Source organism: Nomascus leucogenys, chromosome 17 (genome assembly GCF_006542625.1).
Source record: "Nomascus leucogenys isolate Asia chromosome 17, Asia_NLE_v1, whole genome shotgun sequence".
Lineage (NCBI taxonomy): Eukaryota > Metazoa > Chordata > Mammalia > Primates > Hylobatidae > Nomascus > Nomascus leucogenys.
The window spans coordinates 68,045,550-68,064,498 of record NC_044397.1 but is presented as its reverse complement, the minus strand read 5'-3'; the positions used below and the strand labels follow the sequence as shown (position 1 = coordinate 68,064,498).

The following is an 18,949-nucleotide window of genomic DNA, read 5'->3' as shown; positions in this document are numbered from 1 at the left end:
TGGCAGTCACAGTAGATGCTACAATCTGGATGAGCTTTGAAGATATTACGTTGAGTGAAATAAACCAGACACAGAAATATGCATATTGTCCAATTTCAATTATATGAGGTCCCTGGAGTAGTCAAATTCATAGACAGAAACTAGAATGGTGGTTACCAGGGACTAAGAGGACAGGGGAATGGGGAGTTAGTGTTTAATGGGTACAGAGTTTCAGTTCTGCAAGATAAAAAGAGTTCTGGAGATAGATGGTGGTGATAGTTTCCTAACAATATGAATGTACTTAATGCCACTAAACTGTACACTTAAGAATGGTTAAAATAGTAAACTTTCTGTTGTACATATCCCACCACAATAAAATAAATTTTTAAAAGGGTTTCCAAGCAAAGAGCGTCATTCAATATCAAGAGGCATTGTTCTCTGTCACTAGAAGTGGTGAGACGACAGTCTCCTCTCCCTGGGATGACCACACCTTGCCAAAAACGTGGGGCACATTCACTGCCTCTCAAAGCCTCTCCATCATTCTTAACCGTATGGCCTTGCTCCATGAATGAAGTGCCGCGGCAGCTACACACTTCACATATGCAGTTCACATCTGCAACAGATCAGGCCCTCACGTGCCAATAATGAGTGTTTTCCTTTCCAAAGCTGCAGCGCTGTTTAAGTTGAAAATGTGCTACAGCAGGGCTCCCAGCTGTTTCCTCTCTACCCTCACACAGCAAAGGTCCCCAAAGCCTTCTGAATGGAGCTATAACCTTTCATGCACAACAAGAGACCTAGCAGAGAGTTACAGCCAACAGCCAACCGACAGAAATGCTGGCCCAGAAATCAGGTTTAATCTGGGACCCTGCTCTTGGCACTGATCCCTGGAGAATGAAAATTGCTACCTCAGCCCCACAGAATCAATGCCACATAGAGTCACCAAGAGGCCCTAGTTGTGTGGGAACTTGACTCCAAAGCTACTACCATTAAATGTTACTTGGGGCCAGGAGCTAAGGTCTGTGGTCATGTGACATCAAACTTTCTTATTCAATAAAGGCAGAACATGCATGTTTGGAGCCTAATGGAAGAATGCATTTGGTATATTTTCTGATCCTAGATTCACCTAATTTTGAAGCCATGCCCCTAAGTTCTGAGATGATAATAAAACGACATCATATCAAACTCTGAAACTCCCTAGTTTCAGGGTACCTCAAGAAAAGACTTTTAATGACACTTTCTGCCCTTCCTGTGCTTTGACTGCTGGCCAGTGAGCACTCACCTGGTCCTGGGGGTCCATTTTGGTCATCATCCTGTCTTCCAGGAGGTTAAAGGTGAGCACTTGCAGAACATACAGCTGATGCGCCATCTCATTGTTGATGGCCCGCTGGGCTCGGATGACATGCTAGGGAAATGGTTCACAAATGAAATTTTTTAAAAAAGAAAGAAAAGGAAACAACTAGAATTAACCCTCAAGAAGGCTCTCACAGTCTTCACTGGGAGGTACAAGGAATGGAGAAGGAAGGTGAGGGCACAGGGAATTTCAGAGCTTTCCTTTGAATTTCAGAGCCCAGTAAGGTTCCTGATCTTCAGGTCACAGTCCATGAAAAAACCTACTGTGGGCAGGAGGGAGTGGAAGGGGAAAAGTGCTGGAAAGGGACTGGTGATGGCAGCCATGAAAGTCAAGAGAAGATGTGCTTGAAATGGGGGTGTCTCCAAGACAACTGTGGATTTCTACAATGGAAGCATCTGCCACATGCAGCAGAAAAACCAATGGCGCATGCCCATAGTAAGCAATTTTGCCATTATCTTACCCTGGGACTGTCTCTGACAGGTGAGCCCACTTCAAAATGGGGAAAAATTTTAGAAGGAACACACAAAAGCAAAATACCCATCAAATCTTAATCCACTGTGGGAGCTACACAAGGATGTCTACCATCAAAAGCAGAGAGCAAATGCTCGTGAATTACTTTACTCACTGTTAACAATTAAATGCAAGATAAAATGACTCTTCCCCATAGAAACAGAGAACATACAAGGAGTGGCAGGACAGGATGACTGGATAGGTCCACCCCCAATCCCCTCACCCCTGCCCAGAAATGGGACAGCTGTCACCAACTCAACATTCAGCATTTGGGACTAACATACAGCCTTTTCAACAGAGATCCCGGCTGTACATTAAAAATGCCAAACAATGGATTAATGTGGTGGAATAACCCATCAAATCAGTTATTTCAACTGTGCTAGCCCCAGTCACGCCATGCTATCTGAAAGACCAATTCTGTCGGCAATCTGTAGTTGCTCCTGGGTAGACTGCTGCAAACCAACTTCTAAGTGGCCATTCAGTAAATGACAAAGCTACCCATTGTAGAGAAATATGATCTTCCTCCAGGACTGGAGGAAGTCTAGGTCTTTAGAGTGCTGCCTGGGTGCCTCTCAACCTGACATCCACCTGCAATCCACAACATAGCTGTCAGTGCCATGCTGAAATAGCTAATTCAAGGAGGAGGGGTGGGAGAAGATAGAGGAATAGAAGAAAGAGGACAGGGAGGAATGAGAGAATACAAAGTCACTGAACCAAAATTATGGGAAGCAGGGAAGCTAGACAACAGGACGGTTAGGAGCAAATCAAACCCCTTATCCTCCAATCTTCAGAAGAGCATGTTAACTCATAGCACACACTTAGAATCCAAAGTGTATGGGTATCTCTTTTCTTAGCAACTCGAAAGTACTGCACTCCAAGTTCTTGCAAGAGAGCACCAGCCTCGAACTTCAGCCATCAACAACATCTCATACAAGAAGTCCCACTGAAGCAAGCTGATTTTTGAGACAGGGTGACCACAGTCATTAATGCCACTCATATCTCAGGGCATTCTAACCCTGACTGCCACATCAAGGTAATATGAAGACACTGAGCTACACATTGATGCTGCTGCTTCTACATTTACTGAGAGCCAATATAAAGGACAGTAATTATGAATACTTCTGCATTTCCAAAACCACAATTGGACCTAGAATGTATTAAGATGCTCTCCCAAGATTCATTTCAGAGTTCAGTTCCAGAGGGAAAAGGTTTATCTTTCCCGAAGAACTGGGGGACCTCTTTTTATCAAACAATGAAAATTACACTCATACGTTTCTTGTCATCCTTGACAGCCAGAAAGTTTAAAATCGAACTAACTTGGTCACAAATTGCAGACATTACCACTGGCTTTGGGATCTAGAACATTTATTTTCAACATTAATTTTTGATGGCTTACTTGCATTGGTGGGGGAGGGAGGGAGGATAGTGTGTGTATTAGACATTTGTTTCTGGTGTTGGGACATCTGGGACCTTGTTGACCCTGGACAGACTGCTCCTCCCAGGTCTAGCCAATTCCTAGAGATAATAAATGACTCCTTTCATATGCAAACGAATCAGTCCAGAGCCTTGGCACCCACCCCCCACTCCTCTACAAGCTCTGGCTCCTACTCTTAGGATCACTATTCTCCTGCCCTAACCACCCAGGGCCAGGTACCAGACAACTAGAGACAGCCCATAAACTCCAGAGTCCACTGAAATTATACAAACTAGCCAATCCTAAACCTGCTCAGCCAGCTTACCTGGTCTCATGTATCCCTTCCCTCAAAAACCACAGTAAGGGCTCTCACCCAGATCTCCTTGGGCTTCCCCTGCCTCCTGACTCAGGAGCTTCCCCTGCCCCCACAATCCCCCAGTGGCATGGCATGCCCCCTCCTTTGGGGAACTATAATTAACAAACTTTTCAATGCCAGCCACCTCTTGATCTGTTGGCCTCACCACACTTGAATAATAATAAAACCTGCATTTGAGGACCAAGTGTTTTCAACTGTAAGCTTGCTGAACTGCTCTTTGGAATCACACAAACAGAAATTTTTCTTTTTCTTTCTTTTCCTCTTTTCCTTTTTTTTTTTCTTTTTTGTAAGCAGGGCAATCAATCAACCTGCTTTTTTCAAGTAGCTGGTAAGTCAAATAGCAGGTAAGGCCTCAGGAAATCTTGTTATTTGGTTTATTTCTAAACATTTGCAAGGTGACACTTAGGGCTTTTTTTTCCACCAAGGTTTACGGTCATCTTGCATCGCAGTGAATGAGTGGCTCCCATCTATATCTTTCCTTCCTCTCTCTTGCAAGGGGGACCCCAAAACTGATGTTCAACATCTCAGGACTTCTCTTGGTACCTGATATGTTTACAGCTAGCTTCCTCATTAAAAGAGCAAAACCTCATCAGGGTGAATCTTTTAAGCCCTGATCTCCCTAACCTGCCCCACTGACAGAGCTATCCAACCCTTCCAGCCAGAATGTGTTCCCCCTTTCTCTCTCTCCAGAGCAGTTCCAGAAACCCCTCCCTCCAATTCAATGAGGCAATTCCTGTGGGAAAGCCTTTATTTATTCCAATTCCAAAAACTCACTTTTTCCTTCATTAGAGTTCCTACTGCTTCACCACAGAAGCAAGTCACAGAACAAACCACAGATTGAAGCCAAAAGAAGAGATTAACAAATGCACCAGGCCACTCCTCCCCCACAAAGAGGTCACAGCGCATAGGTACTCACTGTTAAAATGATGGAACGCAGTTGCTTCTGAGCCAAAATATTCGCCATCTCCTGTGGAAGAAAAACACACCCACACAAAGGCTTAGGTTAGAAAGCTACATTTCGACATGGCCAAAAATGACTTTATCCTGGGGTGTGCTTCGTAACTGTATATCAGCAGTATTTCTTATGAAATAATGAACTCAGGCAGTAGTATTCAAATTATTTTTTGACTGTTTTATTTAGAATGTAAAAGCCATGTCCAAAAGCAAAGGAAAGACATCTGGCACCTGCAAACTTCTTTTCTTTAGGAATTTCTTCCTTCCAGAAAAAGGTGGGTGCTAAATAAAAACCAGGCACTCCAAACAAAGCAATGGTTCTCTATTAGAAAGCCTCATCATCTTTTATTAGACTACGTATGTGCAGAAAGCTTTTATTAGCCAACACATGCCTGTAGCAAGGAGCTTCCAGTATCTTCTAAAAGTCATTTCATCTTAATCTGTGCAAAACCAAAGAGTGAGTAATACATATACCAGGCTACATACGTGATCTGAGTGGAGTTTAAGTGAAGGGCAAATATCTGGGTGATGCAAAGCTCTAGAGTCTACACTCACTGAGCTCTGCAAGGCCTGATTTCTGCAGGTTGTTTCGTGCCTTGGCATCTCCTGATTGGCATGGAGGATTCAAGGGTGATTTTATTAAAGGAAATGATGCACAGACTCCCTTTATAAATATTGACAAGTAGAAACTAAGGGAAAATAATATATCAGGCATAGTCTTGGAGCACTTGGAGCCTTTTAAAGTAAAAATACTGCTCATATTCAGGAAGACACTTGACTGTTGTTTTGTGGTAGGGGGTGTTTTTGGTGTTGCTACTCTTACTGAGTAGAAAAGAAACTAAGCCACAGTTTAAAAACAGAACCATGATTTCTACCAAGGTTAAAACAAATTTGCAGAAAGCAAAGAGAACCAAGAACATGGGGGGTGGGGGAGATTTCTGAGCGGGGCATACAAGCAGGGGTGGACAGGAGCAGCACGGGAGAGCAGGGCCCACTTTACGCTAACAAAGGGAACGTGGGTGACTTACAGTCAGAGGACAATCAAGGATGTCAACATTGCTCTCTACATCAACCTAACAGCGTCATCGCCACCACAGAAAGGAAAGCAAGCAGGAGAGAAGAAGGGATGGAAATTCAGAGGACTCTGTTAGAGGTTGACCACTGTATTTGAACACCCCTGCTGACCCACTGCATTGAAAAGTGCTTAAATACTGTAAGGTGACTCAAAAAAGCTAGATGGCACTCAAGTCAAAATCCAATACTAGGTCTTATGCTCTTGAAAACAAGAAAGCAGGAGCAATGATGCACTGAGAAATAAGTCAAATGGTAACCCAGAAGGAACCTTCCCTTCCACTAGGCATAGAAAGCAGGGCTTTCTTGCTGATCTTCATAGAAAGGCCCACTGGTGGTAGTTTTTTTGTTTCTCCTAGACCAGATGACAAATAAAAGCCTTAAAGGATCCTATAGCTGTTTTAATTTCTTTCCTTTAAAAAGATGAAATTATTGCTCATAAATAAAAATGGAAAAGAATATTTCTGTTCCTATGTTTGTCTATAAGTTTATAAAATTTAAAGTTAGAAGGGACAATGTATGTCCAACCTCTACTAAAGAAATCATTGTAATTATCTGGTTACAATATTCACTGTCTGCATAAGACTGTGGGTCCCTCATGAGCAGAAACTGTCTTTTTCTTTTTTGTATTCCAAGCCCAAAGTACAATGTCTGACACCGAGAAGACAATAAACGTTTGATAAAATAACAAATAAATATTTTATACTGTCCTCCTAAGGAACAGCAGCTTGGTCAAAGAGAAAATAGAAATATCCATGCCTCCATTTTTTGGTCTAATGGTACGGAATTATTGGAGTAAATGTGAGAATCCATGGGGAATATTTTATAGCATTAAAATTATGTAAAAGTATAGATAGCTACAAATATAAATCCAGATATACTGACATGGAAAGATGTCCAAAAAATATCGTTTAGTTTTAAAAGAAGTTTAGAAAAACTACAATGGATGTAGTATGCTCACATTTGTTGGGAAAAAAAATGATGTATTAGGAGAATATTCGCACAGAACAAACAGGGAAATAGCACCATGAAAGTCACAAGAGTTGTAAATAATTGCAGTGGTTCTGCCTCTGGGAATATAATTACAGGAATCTTTCAAACTTCTTCCTTTTGAGTCAGTATTTTCTGATTTTTCTACCAAATCTTTTAACTAACAAGTTTTTTTAAATAGTGCTTATCAAAAGTATAAGTATTTGTAGAGAAATTTGGAAGGGATCTCACTAACATATTTGCCATTGAAATAGTGAACTGAATAATGGTAAAAGTTGTAAGCAAAAGGATCCATTTGCCCACCTAACAGCAACCTCCTCCCCGACAAAACTAGCCCAGCCCTTCCCTCCATCTGTGCCAGGAAACAGAGAATCTCCGACATCCCAGAGGCATGGGAAAGCAAGGCCTCCAACCCTGGGGGAACCCTAGAAGGGAAGGGAGTTCCCAGAGGAGGAAGCTCTGCACAGCACAGGCCTCTCTCAGTAAGGCCTACCTCATAGATGGAAAGGAAAAAACAGCACAGTTCCTTCTGACCGTGGTGGCATTTTTTTTCAGTAACAGCAGAAATAAGGTGTAAGTGTTTAAAAGCATTCCAAATTCAAAGAAACCCCAGATAATGGAGTCCTGTGAATGTGCCTGGCCCCAAGTCAAAAAAAGAAGATGAAATTTTTAAAAAGTATTTGACCGAAGTGGAATCAGGCTACTCCAAACAAAGCAATGGTTCTAAGGCTTTAAACAGATAAAACAAAAAACAAACAAAAAATAGTGTTCCTGCAAACCCAGTAAATACATGTTTCGATTATATTTCAATCTAACTGGAGTGAGAAAATGGGCTTGGTGTTATCCAGGCTTCGGGGAGTTGTTTACTTGGCAAATACAAGAGAATTCTGTGAGTGACATCTCTGACAGGCGTTGGATGGGATGCTTTGCAGGTAAAAGCTGGGATAAGGTTGAGACTCGAACTCTGATTCTTATCCGCTCAGTAACCTGGTCAAGTTCTTTACTCCCTTTCAGTCTCAATTTCCTTACTTATAAAACAGAAATAATGTGGCTTTCTCTAAATATGAGAATAAAACGAAATAATGTAATATAAAACACTGTGCACTGCCTGGCACATGCCAGACTCTCAATAATATTATCATTGATGGCTGACTTTGGTCAATTTTCCTATTTGCCAAAAATTCAGAACTTCTAATTTTTCAGAACATATGCCAATAACAATGCTAACGTCAAATTCAGACCAGCTGAAACTTTATTTTACTTAGAACATAGAGCCCAGACTAAGGTATACATGCTCAGCTGTTAATATAAATCCACAGCAACCCACATGATATCACCAGTTAGCTCAGTCTTCTGCTTTACAGGCCTCTACTGACCTTCAGAAAATAATATCCAACAAACTTTTCTTCATTATGAATCTGAAATCCCTTTTTAGAGCTATCTTGCTACTCACTGAAATTTTTTTAAATTTACAAATCATGATACTCCCTTTCTTTTGATGAACAACATTCTTAATTTCAAGAGTTTATAGTTTGTGAAGTCCACGTCACTTTTCCCCGGGCGAGTAAATTAAATACCTTGTAGCTATTTTTAGAGCTTGATTGAATGAGTCATATAATACTTCATAAATTTCTGCCGAATTATATACAGTCTTTCTTAGTTGGAATCTTTTCTTAAATGGTTTAAGTTTATTAGACTACTCTTTGTCATGGTTTATTACTCTTTGTGGTGGTTTATTAGAATAATATATAGCCGAACTGTTTCCTGTCAGTCTTATGTTGCACAGTTTTCAAAGAAAGACTTGATTCACAAAATCCAAACTTAATCTTATATCGATATTCCATTATATTACCATTATCATCAATGTCCTGAAGTTAGTACAGATTGACACCTGATTCCCTATTTGTCCATGGTCATGAGAGTCCAATTTAACAAATGAACAGTAGTGTCTGGTATAAAATAAGATGCAGTAAGCATGTTACTCATGTCTAGATTCAGAGATCCAAGTGAAATAGCCTTTTGAGTGGGCATGAACTTTCACCTCCTCTAATCCATCCCTTCTTTCACAGATGGAGAAAGGAAACTTCCAAGAGTTGAGATCAGAATGCAACCTTCCTGACCCCACACGCTACACTCAGCTACCACGTGGCTGGGCCAGAAGTCCCCGGTCTGGCCAGCAGAAGGACCCAGTTCCTCCAACGTCCAAGTGAAGCTTGTGTATGTACACAGTGAGAGCTTCCAGACAACCTCCGGGCTGCTTGGGAGTTATCATGAGTTCGGTATTTAGACTAAAATATCACAGAAGCAGCCCTATCCATAATTTCATCTCAGATCTGCAAAGCCACTCCTAAAAATCCAGCCAGGGTAAGAGTGCCCCCAGCACAGGCTTGTGGAGGGCAGGCACCTCCGCCTGGCTCCAGCGAACACCAAAGCAAAAGTCCAGGAAACTGTAAAGTGACACCACTCCTTGTGCAAACACAGGCCCCCTGGGGATGAAGAAGAAATTCTAAATGGAAAACAAACCAGAACCCCTCATGTTTAGTCGCTGAGGTTTAAAATCCTTGGCAATGAAAAAGTAAAATAAAATCCAAAAATTCTTGTCATAGCATTCAGTAGCAGGTTCGCTTTCTAATTTCTTCTAAGCAAACTCACTGGCAACTGCCATCAAGCTCCCCAGCATAGTTTCTAAGTGGGTTAAAGAGCTCGTATTTCCACCCACTTTTTTAAGGAAGGAAATTGTGACCAGGGTAACATATTACATGACATGTTGATTGTAAAAAACATGAATGGATTTTGAGGTGTGACGTAAATTCCAAGACAAGGCAAAATTCCACTTCTTCACATCCCCTCTGTAATGCTCCTTTCCTTCGTGAAGAAAGAAATAAAGATCTACAGACAAAGGACACCATCAGAGGAAAGGTTCCATGTATGTACATTAAAGGGTTCCTTCCTCTTTTTTTTAAGACGACAGTCTCGCTCTGTCGCCCAAGCTGGAGTGCAGCAGTGTGATGTCAGCTCACTGCAACCTCTGCCTCCCGGGTTGGTTCAAGTGATTCTCCTGCCTCAGCCTCCCGAGTAGCTGGGATTACAGGCATGCACTACCATGCCCGACTAATTTTTGTATATTTAGTAGAGATGGGGTTTTGCCATATTGACAAGGCTAGTCTCAGCTTCCTGACCTCAAGTGATCTGCCTATCTTGGCTTCCCAAAGGGCTGGAACTATAGGTGTGAGCCACCATGCCGGCTCTTTTTATACAGGAGAGGAAACAGATGGCTCCAATTTCCCAGCCACATCCACACACAGAAATAAGTAATCTTACCAAGCAAGGAGCCCCTCTGACATATGAATGCAGTTATCTCCACAAGGAGCAGCCATCTGCATATTATCCCTCCTGTCCTCTCACCTTCCATCACCTCCCTCCTTGGGAAAAACATGGCACCCCTCAGGGTCTCCATTTCCTGATACAGAAAATGAGAACAGCACTTCCCTCACCCTAGTGAGCATCCCATGAAATGACAGAAGGTCGCGGGGGATCCTAACTCTGCTTCCACCACAGCAGCGTTTTCATCTTTTTACATCTGGGCTTCCAGGTTGGATTTCATTTCATGAAAAGGCTCTACTGCTGGTACACTCCTAGCATCGCTCATCAGTCAACGGCTTACCCATCTCTACCCACTTGCCCCTGGATTTGGGAAGGACCCCAGCAGGCCAGCCGTGCAGCGGAACATAGCTGCTCTGGAGAGTCCATCTGCGGCCAGGACAGCAGAGTGACCCAATGAGTCCCCAAATGGAAGGAGAGGGCGTTCTCTGCACACAAAGTTCCTAGCCCTGATATAGCCATAAGACTAAAGAAATGCAACTTACCTGCCTCCTCTCATCGGGAGCCTTCAGGAAAAGTGCATTAATCACTGCAATAGTATAGGTTTGGATTTCTTGATCTGACCTGTAAAGATAGAGAACAATTCAGAAAATCAGAACACAGTCAGAAGAGGCTAGCCCTGGGTCAAACCATGAAAAGCTCAAAATCAGCCCCCTCTCCCAAAAAAAGTGAGAGAGAAAGGCAGGGCCTAGAAAATGCATTTAGCACTGAGAATGCATTTCAAACATCACAAGGTGGTAAATATACAATTACTATTACTAGCTGACAGTACACTGGTCAGTGCAGAATGCCCAGAAATATAGGCAGCCTTCTCTCTTATTCAGATTAAAGGCATAAACCTAGGGGATGTTGTAATTGATGTACTACTAGTAATAGCTGTATGTATGTATGTATGTATGTGTGTGTGTATGTATGTATGTGTGTTTGTATGTATGTGTAATTTTCTGTCTGATACATGAAATATATTAGGGAGTAGTTTCAGATGTCTCCACATTCTTAGGCTAATTGGATGGCTCTATTATATATTCTAAAAATCTATTTCCAAATATAAACATTTTAATAACAAAAAGAACAGGTGTTTGTTTATAAATCTGATTTTCTGGAAAGGAACCAGAAATAATAAATGAAACAAAGCTCTAATGTAAGGCACGTGGTAAACAGTAAATAAGGAGGACTCAAGGCATAAACAAAGAGTGACTTATGAGCTACATTTAGGAATAACTTATCAGGCCAGTGAGAGAGAGGTGTAGCTTAGAACTAGGCCAGGATAGGGTGCAAAGTCCAGTTTATCACAGGCTGGCTGAGACCTTGGACAAGTTCATGGGTATCCTCCAAGGCACAGTTACCTCATCTACAACATGGGGTTAGACCCACTTATTTCATGGGATTGCTGTGAAGATAAAATAAGATTATGCATGTAAAATCCTTAGCACAGTACTTGGAGAATAAACAACTCTCCACTTTGGTAATGAGCTTTGGGATGAAGATGTGTGTCTTTGAGATTCCCAGAAAAGACACAGTATATAAATTAATACAATTCACACTCAAAGGAAATGTGAAACTGGTCTTATTTCTAGAGAAGCTACATTACCATCATTTTGAAGAATTATGATTCTGAGGCCACAATCACTGAGGCCACCACAATCCTCAGCTTCTGTGACTTAAATTTTAAGTGTTGGTCATCCTCCCACCTCCAAATGAAAATAATATCTAATATAATCTGCTTTGGTAGTTTATATTATAAACACAACAGTTAACATTTCAGAGAACCATTCCCACCCTGCACCACCAACCCAAATGGGCCAGTCGGGTTTCCTCTTGAGAATTTGTAATTGTGACCTAATGGACCAGGGGCAAGAGTTAGGGGGAGTTGGGTCACTGTAGTGACAACCAAAATGCTAGAGAAAAGGCCATCTGCTGAGGACTCCAGGGAAGCTATGGTTTCTCTCCTTCTCAAGGCTACTTATGTCATTTCTGGATTCTACAAGGTACCCCAGTATTGTTCCAATAACCTCCTTTCCTGTATAAGCAAGCTCACAATGTTTATTATCACTGCAACCCAAAATACTTTAATTTCTAAAGTAGCACTGTACAATAGAGTCCTTCTCAGGTTGGTATCATCAGAGACAACCTTCCTAGTTACCTAAGGGAGGAAAGAAGGGGAAAAATGTCTCAAAGACTACAGGCTGCAGGGGAAGCTATCTTACTTCCATTTTATAGTTCAAGCCACTAGAAAAAATCCTGCATTTTATTATAAAATACAAAAGAAGAAGCTCACTAGAATCACCTTGAGCATAACTAAGAAAGAAGGCTGCCTTTAAAAATTCCTAGTAAAAATGCATAACATTACATTTCTAATTAACTATGAAAATACTCATTATATCACAGAAAACATTAACTTACATGGTTTAAGAAAGACAACTTAGAGAACAAATCATCCTGTTTTATCTTCTTAAAAGTAAAACTCTGCCAATGTCTACCAATATCCATTAAAATTGAGAGCTTACCAAGGGCCAGGCATGGGGACAGGCAATGCCAAGAACCAGCTTGGAGTTCAGTGAGGGACAGGGGCCAAGGGAAAGTAACCACGCCATTCCAGTGTGACACGTGGTTTGGTTATATGCCAAATTGAGATTCTTTCTCAGTACATTTAACCAAACTATAACAACATAAAACGTTTCCCAGTGCATTACCGTGGCCATCTTCCTGAAGCATTTCTCCTCCCCAGAGCATCTTGGCATGCTTACCCTTGCAGGTGTGGAATGAGCTGGCCGATGGTGATCTCCTGCGCCACTTTCTGGTAGAGGTCATGGCTATTGAGCACCATCGACTCCAAAATGGCCAAGGACCGCTGCAGGATCGAGATGTCTATGGCTGACTTGTTCACAAAACTTGCTATCTGAAAATCCAAGTGGGACACAATTGACTGCTTGTGGTAAGTAGAGCAGAGACGTGGAGAAGGGAACAAATGAATCAAATCGGGAACTCATTTAAGAAACACCAGGCACTGAGGAAGACCTGGAATTACAGCAAAATAGCAAGAAATCCATCGAACCAGGGATTGTTCATGACATCATTACAAAGCATGATTTATCTCATCTCTATAACTCACTGATAAGCAAATGTTTTAAAAAAGACACACCTCCAAAGATTATTCTTTCTGTATTTCCTAGGATTATTCTCCCGAGTTTCATCTTTTAGGGGCAGACAATTTCAACACATATATTGTAAGGATGCCCGTGTTTCTCTGGGATGGTAATTTCAACGTATGTTAATTGACATTCCTCTTGCATTCCCAGGCTACTCCTTCATCTACACGATCCATGGCTTTTATATGCTTATTATGTTCTTGTTGCATTCTCAGGGGACTCGCACAAATCTCACTTGTCAACACAATTCAACTGGCAACTTCTCAGTCACTGGCCACTCTCTTAAACGAAAAACTCGTTACCCCTTTCTTCCAATTTCTGATGGTTAAAATAAGGTCTTTTCATCTCTCCCAAATTTAGCAAACAGGAAATCATTTAAGTGAGCAGTACTAAAAGTTAAAATACTAGTTTAAGCTCCAAAATAGCTTCTCTAAGGAATTAATCACTAAATCCCCAAACATAATAAATCACAATGTGAGCGGAAAATAAAATAGAGGTTAGAATAATGGATCGCAGTAATCCAAACACATGGGTACCATAAAGGTTTTATTTTAGAGGTCTCATTAAAAGTTATTACTGTCTGTTGACAGCTCACAATAAAAAGCCATTATTGTATCAGCATAATGACTGCTTTCTTAAAAGCTAAATAACTTGGTTCCACAACAAGTAAACACTTGCTGCTTCCCCCTGTCAACACTAATTTCTCCCTTTTTTGCTGCCCCAGAGACCACTTGCCTCATCTCCTCTCCACCCTTGCACATGATAAATGCACAGCGCACCATGGCAGTTCCCAGATACCATCGGAATTGTCCCTAGCCCGCTGATTTCCAGATGAAAAGAGGGGTGAGAGATGCAAATACCAACACTCTGCCTACCCCAGCTACATCTGGATCTCAGGGGTGGGAAATAATGTGAAGAAGTGTGGTGACATTATGATTTCACATTCCGAAAAGCTATTATTTTAAAATACAAACTTCAGGAAGAGTATGGAAATTTTAAGGTTCTCAAAAGACTGCTTCAGCTCTTCTCATGGCTAGGAAACTTCTCCAACATGTTTACCATCCTTGGCAAGCCCTTGACTTAACTCCTCGCAGTCTGCTCCAATCCACCAAATCTACCATGCTAAGGCCACCCTTCTTTCCCTAGGGCCATCTTTCTCTGACAAAAATCCAATTACTGTCACACTGTGTTCTGGGTTTAATACTTAACTTAGACATCTTCTAAACAGAGGATAAATTCTCTGACTCCTCCCCAACCCCATCAAACCATTTTTCATGCTCTCGGCATAATTCTTGGCACTGGTATTAGGAAACTGAAGAACTCATAAAGAAATTCATTGACAATACTTCAGATTTTCTTGCAACTAATTTTCTCCTCATTCCCGGCTCCCCTGCTTGTCTCTATTTATTAAATTTGGATGTGCCTGAAGGATGCACAGAGGCTTCTGCCTGAGAAGCTATTGCTGACATTGTCAAGCACCCTCCACCTCCATCTTTATCCACTTTTTTCATTCAGCCAATATTTACTCATCATTAATTGATCCATTTCAGTAACAGGCATTGCTTGCATGCTATGTAACAGGCTTGTCCTGTCCCACAGAGCTGGAAATACAAAGATGAAAATAACAAACAAACTTCAAGGACCTTACAGTCTAGTATGGACAGATAAGAAGGCATTTACTATGAAGTACACTGCGGGCCTATTCTTGGCATCCAAGAGGATGCCACCATTTGGATAGTCCAAAAAAGCCAAAAATTAAAAAGGAAGATTATCAATCTCATTGTCTTCGTACTCGTCTCTTCCCAATTATCACTCTTTTCTAAGAATCCATAATCATTAGTGATTCATATTTCCAGCTGCCTATTTTATATCCCTGTGATACATCTGACATGTCTCCATTTTGATACAGAGTATATACAAATAACACTGGCCCAGTGGTCTAACTCATTGCTGGGTTACTAAAACACAATCTTCTGCTGTTTCTTTTATGTTCAAGTTTTCCATCAAATGGAAATTTACCCCCTGAATTAGTCCCCTACTTCCATAAATATCCTTTTTATAATATTTCCTTTCTTGAAATATTCAATCAGAACTCTCAGTGTTTTCTTCTTCTTTTTTTTATTTTTTGAGACGGAATCTTGCTCTGTTGCCCAGGCTAGAGTGCAGTGGTGTGATCTCAGTTCACTGCAATCTCCACCTCTCCAGTTCAAGCAATTCTCCTGCCTCAGCCTCTTAAGTAGCTGGGATTACAGGCATGCACCACCACGCCAAGCTAATTTTTGTATTTTTAGTAGAGACGGCATTTCACCAGATTGGCCAGGCTGATATTGAACTACTGACCTCAAGTGATCCACCCGCCTTGGCCTCCCAAAGTGCTGGGATTACAGGCATGAGCCACAGCACCCAGCCTACACTCGGTGTTTTCTGATACGAAGTATACCTTCTCATAATGGGTTTTAAAGTTCTCTATAAATCATTAACTCTTCCCTGCTCCCAGTGGGCTTGCTCAATGGTGGTAAAAATAATTTGCTGTCTTTGCTTTAATTCAGGCATATTTATATCCCACATACATATTCCATTTCCATTCATTATTTTTCTCCTAAGAAATGAATCCCTTACTTTCATGAAAGTATTCTTTAAAATTCATGTTTCTAGTAATTCATCTCTTCCTTGACATAAAGAACCTAATCATTACAGCAATCCTAAAGCATGTTACATAATAAGCATTTTGTGTAACACACCTGGGGCACTCAATGCATTAGAGTTCTATGTACAAGTCTGAAGTAGATGCTAATAGTTTTCTGAAACTTAACTTCTTTCTTTTATTTGTCACTGGTTTTAGCCAGATATTCAAATGATCTAATACTTTCACTTAATGAGTATTAATAACCAACGCATCAGGGCTGATCCAAGTGAATGTAATAACTGTCATTCTCCAGAGAACTTGAGACCAACTCCTTATAACTGAATGTATAAATTAGTTAATGGACAAATGTCTCTATGTCCAGTTTGAAAACTATAGATCTTCGTATAGCTAGAGAAGGTTATTCATGCCTATTTAAATTTTCATTTCCTTTATCCCACAAAAGAGTAATAATGATTCCCTCTGCCTTTCAATTATCCCAGCTCCATTACTGTACTTTTGGGTGACACAAGTGAGCCAACCCAAGCCAGCCACAGTACAGCTTCTTGAAAGTAGGCCTGTAACATAAGGAAGAAGTCAGAGGAGTTAGCAGTAATTAATTATACACACTAGCTCCTTGTACTGCTCATTCATTTAAAAATCTTAGCTAAATAAGAGAAATACTTATGTAACTTTAAAGAAACTAAGGGTCATTACAATGCATGAATCAATGATCCAATAAATACTTCTTAGAATCACTTAGAATGAGATCTTAAAATTCTCTTATGTTATCAAAACCTCAAAGAAGCATGGAGGGCCGGGCACAGTGGCTCATGCCTCTAATCCCAGAACTTTGGGAGGCTGAGGCGGGTGGATCACAAGGTCAGGAGATCGAGACCATCCTGGCTAACATGGTGAAACCCCGTCTCTACTAAAAATACAAAAAATTAGCTGGGCGTGGTGGCGGGTTCCTGTAGTCCCAGCTACTTGGGAGGCTGAGGCAGGAGAATCGTGTGAACCCAGGAGGCAGAGGCTGCAGTGAGCCAAGATCACGCCACTGCACTCCAGCCTGGGTGATGCAGCAAGACTCTGTCTCAAAAACAAACCAAAAAAAAAACAAAAAAACAAAAAACCGGCCATGGAGAACATGAAGCTCCACTCCTATATTTAAAATTATCTAGGTAGAGGCCTGTAAATCTCTCAAATTTTTAAGAGGCAAAAATTATCAGGTCTCTAAAGCAAAATGGTGGGATGTTTGTCCAGGCGCTGAAAACATTTGCAGGGTGAGCCAGGTTCTCCTGCACAGCTAAGGTTTCAAGAGCATTTATATGAAACTTTCCTTCCAAAAGAAGGCACTGATGTTATACTTGGCTAGGGAAAAACCAACTATGTCATATCATCTAAAGTTTTTTTTCTTTTCTTTCTACTCCATATTTTCTTACTCTCTCCCTAAGTAGCTGGGTCTTTAAAAAGCAACAACATTATATATTGGTATCAAGGAATTCCAAGTTTCAGAGCTGTTTATGAAATGATGCTATTTATTGCAGCCAAAATTTGTAAACCAGAATCTAGATTCACACATAACAAAACAGATAAAGTAATAGAGAAGGAGACAGAGGCTGGCAGGGAAAAAAAATATTTCTCCAAAGTGGTATGAATTTGGCATTAATAGGAAGCCAACTCTAGACCACAGAGATAGGCATCTTTTGTCAGCCTATTTCCCAGTCGATTTTTGTTGAGATAAAGCTCCATTTAAAAGACAGTTGCCTGCATACAATTCCTGGGTTGTCAAAGTGCTGAATTTGGTCCAGCTAATGAATAAAAAAGTTAACCTTACAGAAAAGTAAGTAATTTTCTGATGACTATTTTTCAAATTCATGTAACAGATCTCTAAGTAGCAATGCAAGGAAAATATGACTGGGAATGAGGACATGAAATAGATTAAATGTGTTGCTTTTTAAAAAATACTTAATTTTTTAATTTAAATCACCAAGACGCTCAGTCTTTACTTTCTTACATTTAATATGATTTTTGAATTAATTTCAATGAATGAAAAACATTTTCTTAAGTTGTTAGAAAATTAAATGACTATCATTCTCTTTGGCCACTGCTCACATCATTTAAAGAAACACAGCTTTCTAATTCCTTTCCTTTCATAACCGAAATTTTTCTTAAAATATATTTAAATACAGTACCACTGTTTTTCTTCTCTTCTTCAAATTCTGTGGGTATTTTTAATGCTTCCAAGCAAATTTTATTCATTCATTTCACAGAAATGTATTAAGACCTTACTCTGTGCCAGGCCCCAAGGATAAAGTCATGAAGAAAGCCATGTTTCTGCCTTCCTGAGGTAATACTCTATTGGGAAAGACTGTCAAATGAACAAAAAATTCACCGAAATGTGACAAGTGCTGGAACAGGGGCATTCAGGAGATCCCAGGGGAACGGAGAGCAGAAGAAATCGCTTAACTCTAGCAGTAAGGTCAGGGAGGAATATGTAAGAGACAGGCTGGTTAAGCGAGGCTCCGGGAACTATGCCTTCCACCACTTGGAAAGCACAGGTGCATGATGATGAGGAGAAGTGCCCTGACCATGTGACCAAGGACGCCCACTCACTGTGTGACCTCATTCAACCTTGGCAAGCCACTGCATCCCTGCCTCCTAACCAGAAATAACAAGACTATCTGTTCTGTTCTGGAAAGGATTGCTGTGGGGAATCAAAAGAGCTAATGTTGGTGAAAGTAGAACATAATTTCAAGGAATTCACATTCAGTACAACATTGTTGTTACATTCTATAGCAAAAGAGGCTCTCATAACAGACAAGCCGGGCACTCTGGAGGTAGAAAAGAAAGCCTGCTGTAAATTCAAAAAGTTAAAATGTTCGTTAAGCATTAAAAAATCAATGATACTCACTATCTTCAGATTTGGAATTGCTTCTCTGGAACTGATCTTAGAGAGGCAAAATAGTGCCATTTATTTTCTCCTCTCATAATCTAATGCTTACATTCCCTGCCACCACCAAAGGTGGCAGGAAGGTACTTTATAACACATCGGGATGTCTTTGGCTTCTTTAGCTATTAGGTTGGTGCAAAGGTAATTGCGGTTTTCACATTACTGTTAATGGCAATTCCAACAGTTTCTTTCCTTTAT

The 18,949-nt window shown here is 40.7% G+C and overlaps 1 protein-coding gene across 7 annotated transcripts in view; it reads right to left on the bottom strand.

Moving 5' to 3' along the window:
- The window catches only part of ELMO1 (engulfment and cell motility 1), a 592,800-nt gene that overhangs the window by 359,351 nt on the left and 214,500 nt on the right, over nucleotides 1–18,949 (bottom strand). For 5 of the 7 annotated variants that reach the window (XR_004026459.1, XM_030796572.1, XM_030796573.1 and 2 more), the window contains 5 exons: nucleotides 12,774–12,925; nucleotides 10,512–10,590; nucleotides 5,613–5,657; nucleotides 4,547–4,597; nucleotides 1,259–1,381 (listed from right to left, as the gene is read on the bottom strand). Coding sequence is in view for 6 of the 7 variants with exons in the window: in XM_030796572.1 (XP_030652432.1) it covers nucleotides 1,259–1,381; nucleotides 4,547–4,597; nucleotides 5,613–5,657; nucleotides 10,512–10,590; nucleotides 12,774–12,925 (450 nt within the window). In the remaining variant the exon portion in view is untranslated. The remainder of the gene's footprint in view (nucleotides 1–1,258; nucleotides 1,382–4,546; nucleotides 4,598–5,612; nucleotides 5,658–10,511; nucleotides 10,591–12,773; nucleotides 12,926–18,949) is intronic. The other 2 variants (XM_003268937.4, XM_003268939.4) reach the window with 1 other exon arrangement.